A 21,643-nucleotide genomic window follows, 5' to 3' on the forward strand; every position below is an offset into this window, starting at 1 on the left:
ATGAAGACAAGATTTCAGATTCCCACAACTCATAGAAAAAGGCACACAGGGTTAGGGGTATGTTCCATCTCTAATCCTAAAACGGAGACAAGAGGAAGGGGCTACCTGAAATAAGCTGGCTAGCCTAATGAGTTAAACCAGTGACTTTTGGATTCAATGAGTGACCTTGCCTCAATATATATGGTGGAGAGTGCTCAAGGAAGTCATTCAACGTCTAACTTTACCCTTTATTGTGTATAAGCACAAAGGTACAATGTATTCCCTCACACATGCAAACATGCGTACATACATGAACATACACCACACACACACACACACACACACACACACACACACACACACACACACATCCCATAATTAAAGAAAACAAACAAACAAAAGAGAACAAGGAAATATAAATATTTGAAAGTGGATCTAAAATCATTTTGAACTGATCTGGAAATTCCACTCCTAGTTATCTACCAAAAAGAACTGAAAACACGTGCCACACAAAATCCTGTAGCCAAATATTCATAGTGCATTGCTGACAACAGTCAAATAGTGGAAAGAACTGACACGAACACTGACTGACGAAATGATAAACAGATGTGGTGTGCTGGTTTGAATGATAATGTCACCCATAGGCTCATTTATTGGCATGTTTAGTCCCTAGTGGTGAAGTGTTTAGAAAGATATGGCGGTGTGCCCTTGTTGAAGGAGGTGTATTCATGTTGGAGGAGGAATGTTGCTGGCGGTAGACTTTGAGGCTTTAAATCTAATGCCAGGCAAATGTCTTTTATGTTTTTCTCTCCCTTTCCCTCTCCCTCTCCTTCTCCCCCCAACCACCTGCAGATCAGGAATTAGCTCCCAGCTACTACTCTAGCACCATGTATGCCACCATGCTCCCTGTCATGATGATAATGGGCTAGCCCTCTGAAACTGTACGCAAGTGCCTAATTAAATGCTTCCCTTTAGAGGTGCCTTGGTTATGCTGTCTCTTCACAGTAACAGAACAGTGACTAAAACAAGTAGTATGACCATACCGTGCATGTTATTCATCCATACAAAAGTACTGAAACATTGGCACATGCTATAACATAGCCTAGCTCTGAAAACATTATGCTAAGTGAAAGAAACCATAAGCCAAAGTCCCCCTACTAAATAAATTCCTTACTGTGAACTCCAGAATAGTCACATCCACAGATTCATAAAGAAGGTTAGTTCTTGATGGGAGCTGAGAGTGAGGGAAATGACAAGTAACTGTGTAATGTGTTTAGGGCATCCCAGCATTTGTAATTGTTCTTAATATCACTAAATTGCATACTTTTAAATGATAAATTTTAAGTTGTGTGAACTTTACATACAACAGAAATAAACAATTATTCCTCTTATCCCCTTGCATTATTGTACAAACAAAGAAAACTAAAAGGAGCAGAAAGGGGCCTTCTTTTGTTACTATTAACACTGGATGTCAAAGGCACAGCCATTTGATTAAATGTATGGGATGGAAACAAAGAAACAAAATGTGTGTGGTTAATATTGAAATATAAAAAGATGGATGCATAGTGGTCAAGTGATTTGTTCTACTTCCTCTATAGTGTCACAGGCCCAGAAGACTATATGTACCTTGTCTTAACATAGTTCATTTCTGCTGGAGTATATATTTACACAGTGTAAATCTGTGTATATGTGTGTCAAATAAGAATAACCGATTAGTGCAAATGAGAACTTGTCTTCATTTGTACATAAGATTTTGCACTACTAAGTAACAGAAATTAAACGCCAAGTATGCTGACTGGGTTGCACCAAGAAGCAATGAAGAGCTGCAATCTTGTTCCCAATACGCTTCGTTCTTCTTGTCTCTGATTTGGTGACACATTCTTTTTAAGGTGTTTGTAATTATGTGGGTTGTTCTTTTGTCCAGAACTTGCCAGCCCCAGACCTTTCTCATTCCCAGTGTAAGACACTGTCACCATTTACAAGGTGGACCTTCTATTTTTTGTAATATTGCTTAATTGCAAATATAAGAAGCCCTTTAAGCTCAAATAGGATACTGTTTTATCAGTATTCCAGTTATAGATTTCATAAGTCACGTGTTGTTTTCTCCAATCTTTTTTTTTCTCAAAAGCACTGCAATTTTTCAATGTACAACTTGACAGAAAGTGAGGGTTTTCAGAAATGGACTATTGTCTTATAGCAGAAATACCTGTTCATAACTCAGTTATTGGTAAAAGAAATGGCATACAGTTTCTAACCCTCGCCTTATGATAATACAGTGGGTTACTAGGAAAGACCTTTTCTTACTCCATCAGGAATTAAAAAGACCAGGATTGAGGGAGACAAAACCACTATGTCCCTATCCCTTATAAAATCATGTCAAAGAGCCAAACTTCTTCACACCTAGCAGAAAAAAAACAGTGTGGATTAGGCAGCCAGTAACCAGATCAAATCAGCTATTTTGGCCATTTTATAACAACTCTTTAATAACCTAGGAATGCTGGAACACTTCCAAGGGGACACAAATCTATTAATTCTGAATAGAAAACTCTCATGGAATAAATATTAAGAATTCTTAGATAAAAATCATGGTTTAGGGTCCTGTTCAGTTAGAAATTCTTCTTTGGGTGACAAAACTTATATATAAAACAAACGGAAAGAAGGTTATTTTTACCCTATCTTTCTTTCTTTACTACATCTTTACTCTAAAAAGGAAGATGGGGAATTGTATTGCTACATATTTCTCAAGGACCACATACAGTCAGTCCTGCTTAGGGACAAGGACAGGATCAATGAAACCCATGACTCCTAGCAGTTTAAATTTTCCCCAGAAGAACGCCCCAGCCTTTGTGTGGCAGCAGTTTCTTCGGGCCCAATAGAAGCCTGTGGTATGTGACCAAAAGAAGAGAACACTGTTCATCCGTTCTTCATGGCAATAAGTATACACTTTTCACTGGCAATTCTGTATAATCAGATTTATAAATCTTTTTCAGGAGCTACAGGACACAGCCACAAATATAGGTAAGACATTTGGGAAATTTGAGGCTAAATTGTCTACAACAAAAGATATGAGAACAAAGAAACAACTGGTACTATACAGCCCCTCTATCTTTTTTTAAGCATGACAGACCCCTTCCTCTAAGCTTGATATTACCAACGTGAGTGCTCCCTTGTAATTCACAGTGCTGTTTGCCATTATGGAAAATCACTATCTTACATATAAAAAAGCTTATATGCTTTCAGTCTATGTAACTTATTTGTTCTCATTCTTTCTCTCTCTCCCCCTGTCTCTATCAATAAATATAGCTTTTAAATATAATTTTCTTTTAAAAACTGGCATACAATATAATAGGTTTTCCTGTATCATTTTCACACATAGTGTTTGGTTGGATAAACTCCTTCTCAGTCCTCTTCCATAGCTCTTTGTCTGCCTGTGCTCCAGCTTGTATCATTGGTCCCAGTATTATTTTCCTTTCTACTTTTATATCACATGTATGGTATACCATCACCATTGCTCCTCCTAGAAGCCTCTCCTCCCTATTATCATGGAGCCCTTTTTAGTTTTTGTTCATCTATTTTGGTTGTGTCATGTAGATATGTATATACAAATATCAGTAGCTAAGATACACATATGAAAGACAAAATGTGGCATTTAACTTTCTGAGTCTGGTTTACTTTCACTCAGTATAGTATCTTCTGGTTCCATTGAGTGTCCTGCATGCTCTATAATTTTTTTATGGGTAAATAAAATTTCATTATACATATGTACCACTTTTCCATTTTCCTTTCACCTGCAGATGAATGTGTAGATTGATTCCATTTCCTAGACATTGTAAATAGAATAACAAGGATGATATAGCTAGCTTATATAGTAATTTTAGTTGTAATGCTTTTTCTTTGACAAGGTATTTCTGTGACCCTAAAGCTTGAGTTTCTTCATGCCTAATAATCACTGGAGTGGAAATAATATAGAGGTGTCATCAAATTTATTGCTCTGTCCCATAAGAAGACTGTGACACTCCATACACAGTCAAGAGATTAAAATGTCCATATAGTAGAAATGAGATCAACAGCTACATAGCAGAATTCTTCCTCTTCTCAAACCAACTCTATTCCATTATGGTTTAAACCATTTGCTTTTGTTCCATTTAATAGAAAAATTAATTGCTTGCACTCTGGTTCAATATGGCAAAGGAGGGCACATGAAAAATCTTTTGGTTCTTTTCCAAATGAAGAACAAGGATGATGTGAAGCTAAATAAAATAAAATAAGAATTTAAATGTAAGAAAAAACCCATAGGAATAAGGTAAAATAGATTGTGGAACCAGATATAGAGTAGAGTAGTGATTGATGCTAAATCAAATGGTCAGCTGGCAACTGGAGCAACATACAGAGAGGTAAGGCTAAAGAGCTAAGGTGGAATTATAGTCTGAAAATGGCTTCTGTGTGAAGCTGGTATTAGGTTTTGTATCCCTGAAAAGTTGTCAACATTAGTGAATATATTGTACTATTAAGATGGAGTCCCTTTAGAACAAGGGACATTTCTTTGAAGGAAATAGTGAGACCTTGATATCTTTCTCTCTGTGTGTCTCTCTGTCTCTGTCTGTCTGTCTGTCTGTCTGTCTGTCTCTCTCTCTCTCTCTCTCTCTCTCTCTCTCTCTCTCTCTCTCTCTCTCTCTCTCTCTCTCTCTCTCTCTCTCTCTCTCTCTCTCTCTCGTCTTCCCCCCCTCTTCCTCTCCTCTCCCAGTGCCTGTTTGCCTGCCTGACATTGCACAAGCTATTTCTTTCACTAAATGCTTCTCAACATGTTGGACTTTATATGACCAAAACCAACACAACCAAATAACCTCGGACTGAAACCTCAGAAAAGGTGAGCCAAAAATAAATTTTTTTCTCTTTTCAGTTAATTTCAGGGTTTTCTTACATTTATTGCCATATCAATAGAAACATGACTAAAAAGTCTGAGGACCAAGGTCACATGTTTCACATCTAAAAAAGCTCTAACATGATTCTGCCCACACAGGGTTGTTCTCCCAAACTACACTGATCACTCAAGGTTGGCAGTTGTACTTGAGGTCCTATTTCAAACATTATGAAAGAATAGTACTGTACATTAAAACAAAAGTTTCCATCAAAGCAGGAAGTCCCTATTCTGAGATAACCAAAATCCTAGGTTAGAGCTGAATGTGCAAAAAGACTGAAATAACCATTCATGAAGCAATAAAGGGGTCATTCAAGATAAAATCCCATGGAGAATAGCTTTTAAGTAATATCTAGAAAAACAAGAAAAATTGATAACTAAGAAAAGCTTTAAAGAAACTGCAGAAAGGCCAGAATTTACATCTGAAAAAAACCACAAATATTTCCACTTAGAATGTAGTATAAGACAATTTCAAATACTTAAAACAACAAAACAAAAGGAGAGTCAACCCCAAGAAATTATAACATGATTTTAAAATAACATGTCAATATTTTTAAAATATAATTTGAAAACTTGGAAGAAAATATAGTTGTTGGAGATAAGATAAATAAACAAAACTTAACAGATCGTCCAAATAATATGTCTGAAAGGAATTTATAAACCAGAGAATAAAATTGATGAAGTATCATTGTGGGAAATATGTGAAATGAAAAAGAGTAAAAGAGACATTAGGAGACACAGAGGACAAATTAAATGAGGTGCAAAAGTTTATATCAAAGATAGTTTTATAGCACCAGCAAGGCTGAAGCAGAAGAACTAGGAGTTTAAGGCCAGTGTGGGATACATGAAACTTTATCTCAAAATATAAATGGAGAGAGAGAGAGAGAGAGAGAGAGAGAGAGAGAGAGAGAGAGAGAGAGAGTCCAACAATGAGAAGCAAGATATATGGATGATCATTTTTATAGAAATGGTAACAAACAAACATATTTCTCAGTCCTTAGGCTGAAAATAATCTGAAAAACAATCTCATCGCTGGACACAGTGGCACACATCCTAGTACTCTACTAGGCAGAGGCAGGCAGATCTCTGTTAGTTTGAGGTTAGCCTAGTCTACATAGTGAGTTGCACGACAGCTAGGGTTATTTAAAATTTTTTTGTCACAAACAATAACAACAGCAACAGCAACAGCAACAGCAACAACAACAACAACAACAACAACAACAACAACAACAACAACAACAAAAAGGAGTCATATCCATGACCAGAAAAAGCCAGGAAGCCATTTAGAAATAGCTTCAAAAGTGCTGAGGGAAAATGAGCAACCTAAAATTTTATACCCAGCCAAATTATCACTCAAGAATGGCAACAACCTCATGAATTTTGTATATAAGGATTAGAGAATTTAGGCATAACTACACACACAAAGAACTTGCATAATGAATAAAAATATTAACTTTCTTAGGTGCAAACTACAAGAGCAAGGAAAGGAAAAACAGTTTCTATGCACTATAAAATTAGCTTTTCAACTCATTTTATTTCACCTTTTTCCCCTCTCAGATTCATGAACTCAATTCTCTTAATATGTTCCTCTTCTGTTAGAATATCTGCCAGCCTCTATTTACCATTTCGTTAATAATTGTTTTCTACCAGTGACCTCTGATTTAAGAAGCTGTGGTTAAGCTAAGTTCCTATGACATTAGGCCACTGTGTGAGATGTCTTTGAGATACTTTAGTGATTTTAATAGGTTATCTGGAATACCAAAGTAAAGATCTCTAGAGTAGCCATTTAATCAGAAATACTGCTCCCTCTCATTTACCAAAGTCTCTTACAATCCAATTTAAGCAGAAGCAAGTGAACACATTCAATACTAGCATGCTTGTATAGGAATTCACCCTGAAAACATAACTTTCAGATTGGTCAATTCCTCATGTCTTGATGCATATACTATTGTCATCAACATTCAGAGAGATAAATCTGCATGTGATATTTTGTCACCTGAGAAAATGAATGGTCTTTGTTTATTGGAATGTATTTGCTAGGACATGAAAGTATACTTTATAGAGTAATATCAATAAAGCAGTTGGTTATTTATAAAGGTATTTACTTCTGTACAGAGTAAATCTAAAAGCTGTGATTAATTTTGAAGAGTTCTCTGACTCCCTAAAGTCTATTCAGGAACCTTCATCTGAACAGTTATCTTCTACAGCATATTGAATAGACCTAGAAGGTGACAAGGCTTCCACTTTGCAGATCTCAAGATTGATAGCTTTTCCTTGGAATGTCATTGGGTTGGCAGGCATTCTCTGAATCTCTCCATGGTTCTAAGACTCTGGAGCAGAAACCAGGCCCTAGTCATATCAAAATAAAGTGCAATTGAGGGGACCTCTACTTCAGGAAAATGCCTTAACCATAAACTGTAAAAGGAGGCTTCCCAACAACTTCCTGAAAAAGTTTCTATCTGGTTCTCCCCAGACTTGCCCTTAACAGTGTGTACCTAATAACAACTGTGCAGTGTGAAGGAGGCGACTGTTCGGCAGGCAGGCAGCTTTATACTATCATAAACCTCACTGGTTCAGTTCCTTTGATTTATGAACAGCTCCTCATCGTTTTGAAGCTATGCTTGGATGCAATTCCAGCACTAATTGTATAGGACACGTGCCCCAATGATACAACTCCCCTGTTACCTACTGCCTGTGGCAGGAAGAAGCTGTTTATTGCTATAGTTCTTCTCTCCCTTTTAATTCCCTTTCAAACAATTAAAAGCCCAATGAAAATCTGTTACTGGGTACCCAATAACGTATTAGAACCTAGAATGTGTCCCATTTGGGCTATAAAGTGTATTTAGGGGGAGCAGTTCAACTTGGGGGAGTTTAGGATGGTTAGTTGGATCAGGCAAAGAGGGAAAACAGAGTCACAGATTGGAGAAACAGAGGCAAACTGGATTACCTGGGCAACGGGGGCAACACAGATGAGGAATATGCACGGGTGAAAGGCAATGAAGAGTTGGACATCTGACTCGGCTGCAAAGCACATTCCCATTCTGAAAAAGAGAAGGCAAAGAGAGAAAATATGTCTTTCAAAGGTCACTGGGATTATGCCAGTTTGCGAAACAGTCATGCAGGGACTCACCCAGACAGTGAATAATGCATTCCCAAGAATCTGAATGTAATCAGCTTTCTTTTTTAAAATTCCTTTTCCCACTCCTAGCACCTCTGCTGGGTTGATTGGAAGCATATCAGCATACCTTTTATGAGGTTGGGTTCAATATAGACCCAGTTTTCAAGCCTCCCATATTTAGGGCCATATTCATGGGAGGCTTTTTTTGGCCTGGCTCTGTGATAGTTCAACCCTTTTCAGTTCTAGCTACATGGCTTTTCCAAGAGCCTATTCTGATTTCATAACCACCTGCCTGATGCCATAGAAGAGAAAGGGTGGTGAGTAATAGGTCCCTCGAGAGCTGCTTCCCAGCCCTGTGTACAGAGACATCCCTGGCATGTGAGTCCTTGCATTCAGCTCTGCCTTGATTCATTAGGCAGCGTGACTCCTCTCCTCATTTCCCTTTGCAGTGTTGGTTTCCGGGAACAAGCTAGAACTAGAAATTGAGCTGATCAGCTAGTATGTCTGGATGAGCAACTTGGTCCGTGTATGACAGCTTTCAGTCAGTGCTAGAACAAAGAAAGCTTTGGAAAAGCATTTTACATTTACATTTACATATCCCATCCATAATTCATCCGAAGGAAGGGTGACTTGCATCTGTCAGGCCGTTACAGAGTAAAGGGTAGTGAAGTGCACAGAGAAAGAATATGCCTCTCTGTTGGCATCGGGATCATGTTAACATTTTCACTGCCTTGTGGACTTCAAAGCCTTGGCCCCCAAGGGCTAGTTGTCCATCTCCAATGTACTGAGTCAAGAATCTGACAAAATAATGCCATACCAGGCAGTTAATCAGCCCCCAGATTCTCTATATAATACAAGCCCTAGCCATTTAAAGAGGCAGGCTTCCTTTATCCAGACTGGAATCACCTTACTACAATTCTTTCTTCTCATGTGTATTTTAGAATAAAGTTTTATGTTACTGCATTTGAAAATAGTAGAGAGAGTCTTAATGCACCATACTCCTCAGGGCCAGGTAGTAGCATCTGCAGATGAGCTCTCAGAAGCACATCAGAAAAGCATAGTTCCTGATTGAGAAGAAAATTCAACCTTTAATGTTGTATACTGAATTTGCTTCTACATTGTAGAGATTAATAAGAACACTGATAACTGTTATATAGTACATATTAACAGTGATTACTCCTATACTCTTTTAGATAAATTAATGAGTTTAATCCTTAGCACAATATATGAAATAGGTAGTATCATTCTGTCTTGTTTTGAAACAGGTGGACTCAAACTCAGTGATCCTCCTGACTCAGCCTTCTGAGTGCTGAGATCCACAGGCATGCAGCCCCACACCACGCTATCTTGTTTGAAAGAGGAAACTGAAGGGATCTCGGAGAGGTTATAGGTAAATTACCCAACAGGTCATAAACCATAGGTGGCCTGCTTTAGAGTCTGAAAACTAGTCTACCACAAAGTTAACTCCAAAACTCTGAATACCTCCTGCTATTATAATGGCTGAAAGCTGCTTTATACAAGGTAAAAATTTGGAAAGCCCAAAGGTCTGTTCAAATGGCAAAAAGATCAAGCTTCAGTGACTCTGGCTAGGCCCAGAAAAGGAGTTCCCTGCAGTCTTTACCCTGGATCGTAAGAAACGAGTTCATTCTATGCATTCAGAATTCTCGGTTCTTAAAGATTATGATGAGGCTTTCCTTCACAATCGGCCTAATGCTGCTGCTTTCATTAAGAAAACTAAACATGTTTGGAAACGTTATTTTTGCCACAACTGGGGTTGCTTCTACCATCATCTAAAAGGCGGATCAATTTTCCTACTATCTGACCCTTCTACTTTCTCCTATTATGTCCTATATAATTAGCTTAAAAGCCCACAGAAATTTATTTATAGTACATATTTACAGAGTTTAAGAAAAACAAACCAATCCTTAACAGAGAGATAGTCTTTGCAATCTGGCCCCCATCCTGTACCCCCTTCTTGAATGTGAATCTTAAATTTGCTCTCTAGCTAAGAATCAAATACTACTGTTTCTCCTACATGTACCTCATACACCATGACACCTGGGTGCTTACCAATATTTCTTATGACTGTAATAACCTTGCTTTCTGCCAAATAAACATTGATAAGCTCCCCGAGTGCTAAGGAATGAAGACAGAAATCTTGGGCCATAAGCATTGTACCTCTGAGCAGATGCAGTTCACACAGTAAACCAGTCCATATGGTTCCAGGTAGGGATGCCATTTCTCACCAACTCTATACTTCTTGTCTTGAAACATGCAATATGTCTCTGAGTCTGTTACAGGGGGAGGAGAACACAATGTTAGAAAATATAGGCCAAGTCACAACATTCAAAGACAATCATGGGTTCTATCCATTGTCCTTTATACATCAAGAGATGAGTCATTGCATTTGTAGAGCACCTACTCCTGGCTCAATGTTTTATGTATTTTGTTTCCTGTATCTTTACAAGAACTCATACAGGAAATATGACTATTGATCTTATTTTATGAAAAAAGGAAGTCAAGAAACATAGAACTAGCAACAACTGAGGTGATATCCAAACCCAGGGTGATCTGACAGTGGAATTCTAAATCTTACTTGCAGCTCTGTTACAATAGCAATATAAGAAAACCTATCACCAGCCTTTTGGTTTCTGAAAAGGACATACTTCCTTTCCAAAGGTAAGACAATGAAAACTTTGCTTTCATTTAACGTACAGATTTTCTTGAGAATAAACAATCTTCATTAGCTCCAATCATACACTTCTTTTTGTTGGAATATTTTCACAGGGCTGGAGATTTACCTGAAAAGTTAAGATTGCTTCCTATTCTTCCAGAGAACCTGGATTCAATTCACAGCATCAATGTGGCAGCTCAAAAACATGCATAATGCAAGTTCCAGGCAATCTGCCGTCCTTTTCTGGCCTCTGCAGACAACCGGCACAGATGTGGTGCACAGGCATACATGCAGGCAAAATATCCATACATGTATAGTAAATATATTTAATTTTAAGCAACTGTTAAAAATATAGACATATTTGGTTTTATTTTATGTGTATGAGTGTTTTGGTTATATGTATGTCTGTTTACTATATGCATGTCAATGCCCACGGAAGCCAGAAGAGGGCATTGAATCTCCTGGAACTGGAGCATAGATGTTTGTGTTCAGCCATGTTGGGATTCTGAACTGAGTCTGTGTCATTTGGAAGAGCAACAAGTGTTCTTAACCACTGAGTCAACTCTCTAGCCCCTAAAACTTGTTATAGTTGGAATTTTCATTATACTGTAGGATGTTTGAACATATTTCATGTTATTTGTCATGTTTTAGCTGTATTGGTTATTTAAAAAGTAGGCATTTTTATTCAATCCACACATGACTCCATATCCACTGGTCAAGAAATGAAAGCAAATACCACAAGATCCAGGTATACCACTCTTGGGCATATGTAACCAAAGAATTCCATATCTCACTACAGAAATGCTCACCCATGTACATTGTTTCTCTATTCATAATAGTCATAAATTGAATACACCCTGGATGCCCATCAGCTAATGAATAGAAAATAAAAATGTGGTACATTAACACAATGGAATATTATTCAGCTGTTAAGAAAAATGATCTCAAGAGGCTCTGCCAGAGTATGACATATACGGAGGCAGATGCTCACAGCTAACCATTGAACTGAGAACTGGGTCCCCATTGGAGGAGTTAGAGAAAGAACTGAAGGAGCTGAAGGGGTTTGAAACCCATAAGAAGAACAATATCACCAACCAGACCCCACCAGAGCTCCCAGGGACTAAACCATCAACCAATGAGTACACATGGAGGGACCCATGGCTCCAGTCACATATGTAGCAGAGGATGGCATTGTGTGGCATCAATAGGAGGAAAGGGCCTTGGTCCTGTGAAGGCTCAATGCCCCAGTATAGGGGAATGCTAGGGTGGTGAGGTGGGAGTCAGAGCACCTTAATAGAAGCAGGGGAAGGGGGATGGGATAGGGGGTTTCCAGAGGGAAAACCGGGAAAGGGATAACACTTGAAATGTAAATACATAAAATAGCCAATAGCACATTTTCTTTTATATGTGGAAGTTAGCATTTACGCTGTGTGTGTGTGTGTGTGTGTGTGTGCATGCACACGTGCATGTGCGTGCACGTGTGTGTTGTATTTAGACTAACCAAAGTGATTTTGTGATGAGTAAGGGAGCTTGTGGTGGTAGGGGATCTTCTGAAGAAAGAAAAATAAAATATGGTGATATAAAAGAAATTATGGAGAAACTAGAATAGACTAGAAGGACTATTATGGGGAGGTGGTTGGAGGGCAGTTTGAAAGTGGGACTATGGGGAAAGACAACTAATAATGGGAGACAATGCCCCAACTAGACATCTTATACTAACAAGTAAAGGCTCCAACACCAGGAATAGGCTATAACTTGTTGATTTGTTAGTCAATGGAGAACCATAAACACTCGCAAACATCATAGGCTATTTATTGCCAAGGCTATGGGTTGCTCACCACAATTTGATAGTAAGGCCTTGTTGCTGAAGGCACCACACACCTATGGAATCCAACAGAAAAATCAAGCAGATGCTTAACTATAAGAATCATCACGGGTTGGGGATTTATTTAGCTCAGTGGTAGAGCGCTTGCCTGGGAAGCACAAGGCCCTGGGTTCGGTCCCCAGCTCCGAAAAAAAAAAAAAAGAATCATCACAACTGATTAGTGTTCATGGTACTGGAAGGTATTATGTGTGCTACCAGAGGAAAAACATAATCATCAATATTACTCAGTTATGAATCATATAACCTACAATACTAATCCACCTGTAAGTTATTCTGATCTAAATTAAGTCTCACAAGATGTTAAAAGGATAATATTTTATGAGCAACTGGTATTTTTGTTGAAAATTGAAAGATCACTCCTCATTCACAGTTCAATCAATGTAATTCACTACGTTTACAAATGGGGGTGTATATATATCATTTTTGCAATAGATATATAACCTGAGTCTGACAAAATGCTACATTCAGCTCTTAGCAAACTGGGAAGAAAACTTCGTCAACCTTATACAAAGCATCTAAGAACAAAAACAACAACAAAAATGCGGCTGACATTACACTCTCTTCATGGCAAAGGACTGAACTTTTTCCACTATTATTGAGAATTATATGGTGATGTCTGATTTTTCTAATGTTAGCCTGGGGAAGCAAGTCCAAAAAGTTTTGTGTATCACAAAGCAAAAAGTAAAACATTTACAAAGTATCATTGTTTTCTCAAAAGAAAACTCACCAATCTATTAAAATGTTATTCCGAATGGTAAGAGAATTTAGCAAGACTGTTGGGTTCAAGACCAACCATATTTATATATTCTGTAATAAACAAGGAGAAATTGAAGTACGACTGGGTATGGCAGATCATTCCTTAAAGATTTTCCTTCCAGTCTGCACTACAAATTGACACCCTATCTCAAAACAATATGAAAGCAGATGAACTACAATTAGTACATATAGTATTTTCAATAGTTCCTTCCAAATATGTGCCTTTGGATGTACACATCTAGCAAAACATATGCAAAGTTTGCACCAAGAAAGCTATAATGTATTGCTGTAAGGGAGTTTACACATTTATAGTAAGTGTAGGTTGAAAGATAAAGAAAATTTAAAATAATAGTTCTCTCCAAAGTGGATAAGAGATTCCCTGCAGAGGCAGGTGGATCCCTAGCAGTTCAAGTCCAATCCGGTCTACATAGTAAATTTTAGGCTAGCCTGAGCTATATAGTAAAACCTTGTCTCAGAGAAAAAGATATAAGTATTAGTATAATATTTTATTTTTAAAAGATGTAAGTCTAATAATGCATTTTCATTGAAAGTAGAAGAAAGTGGAAGAATCAAAATAGTTTTGAAAAAGAAAGATGTTATAGTTTTCAGTAGATATTATAGGATCAGCTCAAAGTTAGATAAACAAACTAACAGAATACTTACACAGATCAAACAAAAGTCAATTCTATGAAGAAACAATAGTGTTTGAAACAAATGCAACAAATACTTATTTGATTTAAGTACTCATGTGCAATATTTAGACTTTTGCCGTTTCTAATAACATACAAAGATGAAGTAAGAAAGCAGGCAGGTGGATCATGCCTTTAATCCCAGTAACTGAGAGGCTAAGGCAGTGGGGGTGTGGGTGGGGCATGCTGCAGCTTTAAGGCCAATGTAGGCCACATAGGAAGACCCTGTCTCAAGATGGGTAGGTACAAATGAAGAGGAATAATTAGAGGAGGAGAAGATATGATCTCAAGAATAGGCCATAGCAAAGATGTCAAAAACACACTGGAGAAAAGCTATCTTCAACACATGGTGCCGGGAAATCTGGTGGTCAACATTCAGGACAACAAAATTGGACCTGTATCTATCAACCTGCACAAAATGAGTGACCTTAATCAAAGACCTTAATGTGGAACCTGAATGCTGGAACTGATGGGAAAGCATAGGCAGTTCCCTACACGATGTAGGTGTAAGAAAGACAGAAAGTGTGTGGATCAGGATGGGAGAGGAGGTAAGGGGGAACGGAAAGGAGCACAGGGAGAGGGAACTATAATCTGGATGATGATGATAAAAACATCTATTTTCATTGGCTGGAGAGATGGCTCAGTGGTTAAGAGTACTGGCTACTCTTCCAGAGGTCCTGAGTTCAAATCTCAGCAACCACATGGTGGCTCACAACCATCTGTAATGGGATCTGATGCCCTCTTCTGACATGCAGGTGTACATGCAGATAGAGCAGTCATATAAAAGAAATAAATAAAAATAGATTTAAAAGAATCTATTTTCAATAAAAGGAAAAAAGAAGAAATTATAGTAAAGAACAATAAAAAGGCAAACATGAAGTGTTTGAGGTGACGGAGCCAGTTTATACCTTGATTATGGTGTTTTCTATGGGACAAAATGCATGTATAAAAATTGTTCTACGTGATTGTTGGGGGGAGGGTGGTAATGGGGGGAGGGTGGGGAGGAGAACACCCATATAGCAGGGGAGGGGGAAGGGTTAGGGGGATTTTGGTCTGGAAACAGGGAAGGGGAATAGCAATCGAAATGTAAATAAGAAATACTCAAGTTAATAAAGATAAAAAATTGTTCTAAAAGAGGGGGCATTTCATCATATGAAAATTGTGCATTTGTAAAAAAAAACTAATAAAAACAACAGAAAGGAAAAAATCACATAAAATCTTTCAACCAAAAATTAAACACTTTCCACATTCGGGTAATGTCACTCCAAACTTTTGTTTTTAAAATGTGTTTTTATCTGTTAGAGCAGTTTTAGTGTTAAAAATAATTTGCAGAAGGTACAAATACTTTTCACCTACATTTTCATTTGCCCATATTATTAATATCTTATATCAATGTGATTCATTTTCTTTGATGAATCAATGTCGAGTTGCTAATATTAACCAAAGTATATGTACATGATCTGCATTAGGGTCCACTCTTTGTAACTCGTAGTTCCATGTGTTTTTACAACCGGATGCTATATATACACCATTGCAATAACAAATAGATATGCTTTGCTGTCCTGAAAGTCTCCTCTGCTCTGTTTTCCATTGGACACTTTCCTCGCTCTATACTTTTACCTTTTCTAGAATGCCACAGTGTTGGTAACATCAGATATGTGGCCTTTTAAAGTTAGCCTCATTCATTTGGCTATATGCATTTAAGGTTTCTGTATCTCATGGTATCATTAGTCGTTCACTTATTTTATTATCATATATCTCAAATATCAAAAATACATTATATAGCTACACTTAAACTTGTTCAACTATTCCCTTGCTAAGAGAAAAGTTGGCTACTTTATTTTTTAGAAATTGTAAATAAAGATTCCACAGAACTTGTATACAGGTCTTGGTATGGGCATAAGTTTCCACCTCATTTAAGTATTAGTAACAAAACAGTTTCTGGGGCAGATGGTAAGGTTATGTTTAGCTTTGAAAGGAATTGGTAAATTTTCTCCTAAATTTCCTTTACCATTTTTGCATGCCCACCGTGTGGTGGTTAGGGTTTCTGTCAACTTGACATAAGCTCATCGACTGAGAAGAGGGAAACTCAGTTGAGAAACTCTCCCTATCAAATTGGTCTATAGGCAGAGCTGTGGGCCTTTTCTTGACTGGTGATTGATGGGGAAGTGCTCAGCACACTGTGGCCAGGTGATCCTTGAGGTATAAGGCAGGAAGCAGAACAGGTTGGGGGAAGCAAGCCAACAAGCAGCACTCCTTCATGGCCTCTATGAGTTCCTGCCTCCAGGTCCTTGCCCTGGTTGAGCTAGTAAGGAATTGTTTGTTCAGCAAGGAATTGTTACCTGGAAGCACGAAATAAAATAAATCCTTTCTTCCCCAGGTTGCATTTGACCGTGGTCTTTTTTTTTTTCATGGTTCCATGTGGAAAGGTTTAATGAGAGAAGAAGAGTAGAAGGGGGGAGAAGTAAAGGCTGGCCATGAGCACGTAGAGGGAGTGGGAGGGGAATGGGGGAGAGAAGGGACAAAGGGGAAGAGGGGAAGAGAGCAGAGAAGAGAAGAGCAAAGAGAGTTGACCATGGTCCTAATCACCACAACAGAAACCTGACTAAGACAGAAATTCGTATGAGGATTCTGGGCTGTTGCTGTGACAGAACTATGTTGGTTTGCGTAGAATTATGAAAGATTTTGGAGTTTGGGGCTGGAAAAGCCCTCGAGTGTTCAAAGCTTAATGGAGCTTGGATGATAAGGATGTGGAATGAACTGCAGAAGATGGAGGTCTGGCTTGTGAAGTTTCAGGAGGAAGCAGAGACTATCAAGACTATGTTTTCTGTACCATTTTGAATTAGGAATCTGCAGTTCTGGTCAGCTGGAGCCAGCTGTGATGTGGAGACTTTCCACTGAAGGACAGCCTTTGCTTAAACAGAACAATTGATACTGGCTAGCTGGGTCTCAGAAATCAGTTGTGATTAAGAAAAAACCCGCATCATTGAGGTGATATCTTCTGACAGGATTTTTTTCTAGGTCAACACAGAGAAACTTTTGTACAGGGAGGCCAAGTCTGCATCTCATGCTGGCAGCGAGTGTTGGTAATGTCACTTAGGAAATGCTGGTTTTGAACTCATAAATGGGGTCATGGGAAGCAGCTGAGGTCTGACACCATATGGTAGGGACAGAGGCCCAGTAGAGAGGTTTGGAGAGACTATTGAAGAAGGTGCCTCAGTCGCAGTGAGGATTCTAGCAAGGTGTCAGTACAACGGGACAACTGCCAAAGGCAGTAACAACCGGGACCTAGAGCCAGTCTGATCCTATGAGGCGAATTATGTGAGCCACATATGGCCGAACCGGAGGAGAAGAGCTTCTCAGGCCCTTTTGGAGCCCACTGGATGGTTAGTGGGACTTACAAGTCAAGTGAACTTTTTAGATGGTTGAGTTTGGTTTTGCTTTGCTTTGATTGTGATTGTGTCCTATTAATCTATCTTCTAATAAAAAAAGGATGTAACTCATCTGAGATTTTACAAGATTGCTGCCCTGCTTTTCCTTCCTGACTTCCTTTCTTGAAGGACTATAATCTGTAACATGACGTAAACTCTGCTCCAAGTTGCTTTTGGTCATGGCGTCTAATCACAGCAACAGAAACAAAGCTAATATGCCCCACGTAGCAGTGAGAAAGTTTCTGTTGTTCCATATCCCCCCCAAGAAAAACACTTGTTATTCTCAAAGTTTGGAGATTCTAATAAGTGTACAGCAGTATCTTTATAAACATAAACATATTAAATATAACATGTTACTTCAAAGAGATTCTAAGTATGTATCCCTGTGTAGCTTGTAATTCTATGTAGACTATGCTAGCCTTGAACTCAAACAGATCTGCATGCCTCTGCCTCCCAAGTGCTTGTATTGAGGGCCTGAGACACTGTTCTCGGTCACGATCACTTATTTTGTGTGTTTTCTTTTTAATTTAAGATTTATTTGATGGATGTGAGTACACTGTAGCTGTCTTCAGACACACCAGAAGAGGGCATCGGATCCCATTACAGATGGCTGTCAGGCACCATGTGGTTGCTGGGAATTGAACTCTGGACCTCTGGAAGAGCAGCCAGTGCTTTTATTCACTGAGCCATCTCTCCAGCACCCACATTGCTGCTTCTTTCTGTCACGGAATGTGAGCCTTTCTTCATTTGCCACCAGCATATCTTTCTTAGTGAACTGTCTTTTGGGTGTTTTGTCCATGGCTTGTTCCTGTTCTTGTTGACTTTTAGAATTTGCTACATATATGCCTAGAAATGCGCTGTAAAGGCACAGCAGCCTTGAAAATGTGTAGGGTCAGAACTCTGCTACTATTGTCTTCTCCTCCTTTAATCCTGTTAAATTATTCAGGGTATTTTCCCTTTCATGTAAGCTTTCAAGTGAGGTTATGTGTCAACTATGTGTTTTTCTATTCATGAGCACAAAATATATTTCTGTTTAGCTCACTCATTTAATTAGTGTTTTTTGTTTCCCTCATAAAGATCCTGCATGTAATTTGTTATGTTGTTATTTATGCATTGCCTTCATTTGGCATCTTTTGATAATATCATGTGTTTATTTTCTTCAGCTTGTTGATATACTAGACTACCTTAATGGACTTTTTTAATGTTGGAACATATTTACATACGTGCAATAAATCCCACCTGACTATGGAAAATCATTCTTTTCATACACCATTAAATTCAATTTATTAACGAAATATTATTTTTATTAAAGTGTGTGTGTGTGTATGCACGTACGCGTGCAGGCGTGCAGATACCTGGAGAGGTCAAAAGAGATTGCCACGTCCCATGGACCTGGAATTACAAATAGTTCTATGGCACACCATGGATGTGCTGGGAACCAAACTCCGGTACTCTGCAAAAGTAGCAAAAGTTTTTTTTTGTTTTTTTTTTTTTGTTTTGTTTTGTTTTACCACTGATTCATTTTTCCAGTTCCTCAATTAATAAAAATTTTAAGGTTTCTCACACATATACTCATGGGAGATACCAGTTTACTATTTTCTATTTGCAATGTCTTTGACGACTTTGGGTGTGGCATAAGTAGGGTAATCAAGGAGTGAGTTAGGGGGTACTCCTTCTGTGTTTTCTTATGGAACAATAGCATACAGACACCATGTAACGTCAACCTTAAGTGTGTGGTACAGTTAACCAGTGTGCTCGCCTAAGAATGGTGGTTTCAATTTTAGAGTATAGTATTTGTTGACCTTATGTCTTTTAGAGAAGTAAAAGGATTTATTTTTAACATTAACAGTCTAGTTTATCAGTTATTTCATGAATTGTACTTTTGATGTTTTATTCAAAATGTCATTGCCAAAGCTACATTGTTACCTAGACTTTGCTCACTGATGCACTCCAAGGGTGTTGTGAAGTATGTTAGATCCATGGCTCAACTAATTAACTTATTTACTCAGGATGTATGAGGTCAGTTGTACAAGCACTATCTATTGAAAAGACTATCTGCCATTTCATTTACAACTTTCCTTCTTTGTTGAAAGTTTCCTGACAGTGTTTGCACATGTCTATTTCTGGGCTTCCTGTTGTGTTCTATTGATCTATTTATTTTTCCTTTGACTAGCGTCACAGTCTTCATTGTTCCAGCTTATACAATAGGTCTTGAATCACGTAATATCCGTTCCATGATATCATTGTTTCTCGGTACTTATTTTTTGCTATTTTATATCTTTTACTTTTTCATACAAACTTGACTCACAAAAAATTTATTCTGATTTTGAATGCTATTGACCTACAGATTAAATTGTGAAAAGTCAATACTAACAATCTTTAATGTTTCAACCAAGTATCATGGACTACTTCTCCAATTAGTTATTTTGATTTTTTATTTATATCGTCTAAGTCTTACAAGTTTAATACAATTTGTATTAAATGCACTGTTGATTTTATATATATATATTATTTTTAAGTGTGTTGATATGTAGTAATACACATATTTAGTTCAAATTCCTATTGTTCTTTGCCAGCATATAGGAAAATAATTGATTTTTATATCTTAATCTTCGAAGTTTGAAATTTTCTAAATGGAAATTCTTGTGATTATTCCCCTCTATCTATATTCTTTTCAGTCCATCTCCAATCTTACTGAATCTAAGAGGCATCATTAACTCTCAGTTCGGTCAAGTATACTCTAAGACAACGGAATTGAGAACTTTAAAGCCTTTGCATACCTGGAAGGAAGCTAGAAACTCATTATTTAATCCAGATATCATATAGATAGAAATTCTTTTACAAAATTGACACCCGATGATGAGAATATTGCTATGACATTAAATTTTCTCCCATACTCTGTGCCTAGGAACAATAATCTTTATCAAGATATAGTTTAACCTTAACATTAACCAGTTCCCTACTGGACCAATTACAAAGCTGCCATTTCTATTTTTAAAAGTTTTATGACAAACCTTCCTACACTGGTTGTTTTCTGAATATAATTTCTAAGAAGCAGAGTTCTTGGGTCAAAAGTCTTGCCTATTTTTAAATTCTTGACATATATTGCCATACTTTCTCCCAGAAAAGCTATACTAACCTTTGTCCCTATCAACAGTTTGTGATAGCCTAACAGCTTCAAACAGCCAAAACTCTATAGGGAATAATGAAGCCAATATTTTGTTTAAATTTTCAGTAATCATTTCTTGTTTCCAATTGTATGATATTGCCATTTCCCTCACAATGAACATTAAAGTATATTTCCTGAGTAAGAATGTGTATTGAGGACCATGCTTTCCCTGAAAGGACACAGGAAACCAAACAAAATAGTTTTTAGGCATAATATATGTGGTTTTCAGGTGAGTCTAGAAATATAACTTCCTTATACATATACAACTTAGAAATATTTCAGTAATCTCATATTCTTTAACTATTGAAGAAAGATCATGAATTCCACAATACCTATATCTAAATGAAACACCTTTCCCTCCCTTTTTGTGGGTGACAAGAAAATGACTATTTTGACAATAAATTTATATTCTCACTGACAATCAAATGATTTGCATTCTACATATAAAACTTACTTCAGTCTTTCAGAAATAACTGACATACTTGAAAACAAACTCATGAACATGACACCGTCAAGTAGCATTATTAGTTTTGCATAGCAATATGTATCTGGGGCTACATTATTTGAATATAAAAGCACTTGGAAGCTATTTTTAAGTGTAAATCCATTGTTTACATAAAAACTGACCCTGTATACATGTATTTTATTCTTCTCTCAGGTGGATTAGTGTACTGTATGGTTGATATCAGATCTACCTGTTTAAAATAACGAGTTAGGGGCTGGAGAGATGGCTCAGCCTTTAAAGGCTAGGCTCACAACCAAAAATATAAAATAACGAGTTAGAGGAATTTTTGCTACCAGCTGTGATCTGCATGTTTGGGTGATTTATCTCTGTCTTACTTGATCAAAGAATGGGACAATGGAAAATTAAGACCTTTGAAAGATTAAACAGTCACTAAAATAAAATAAGCTATACAAATGTGAGTTCTCAATGCATTTAGACATTAAAAATTCTTATATTCAAAATGGGCCAGTGAGATGGCTCAGTGAGGAAAGGCACCCCCTGCCAAGCCTGAGGACCAGA

At 37.6% G+C, this 21,643-nt stretch overlaps 1 protein-coding gene across 2 annotated transcripts in view; it reads right to left on the minus strand.

Annotated features, from left to right (window-relative positions):
• The window catches only part of Chrdl1 (chordin-like 1), a 103,857-nt gene that overhangs the window by 68,254 nt on the left and 13,960 nt on the right, over positions 1-21,643 (minus strand). For both annotated transcript variants that reach the window (XM_087600277.1, NM_199502.2), the window contains 2 exon segments: positions 10,194-10,306; positions 7,845-7,938 (listed from right to left, as the gene is read on the minus strand). In XM_087600277.1, coding sequence (XP_087456403.1) covers positions 7,845-7,938; positions 10,194-10,306 — 207 coding nt within the window.

The sequence above is a fragment of the Rattus norvegicus genome, chromosome X (assembly GCF_021556685.1).
Source record: "Rattus norvegicus strain SHRSP/BbbUtx chromosome X, alternate assembly SHRSP_T2T, whole genome shotgun sequence".
Lineage (NCBI taxonomy): Eukaryota > Metazoa > Chordata > Mammalia > Rodentia > Muridae > Rattus > Rattus norvegicus.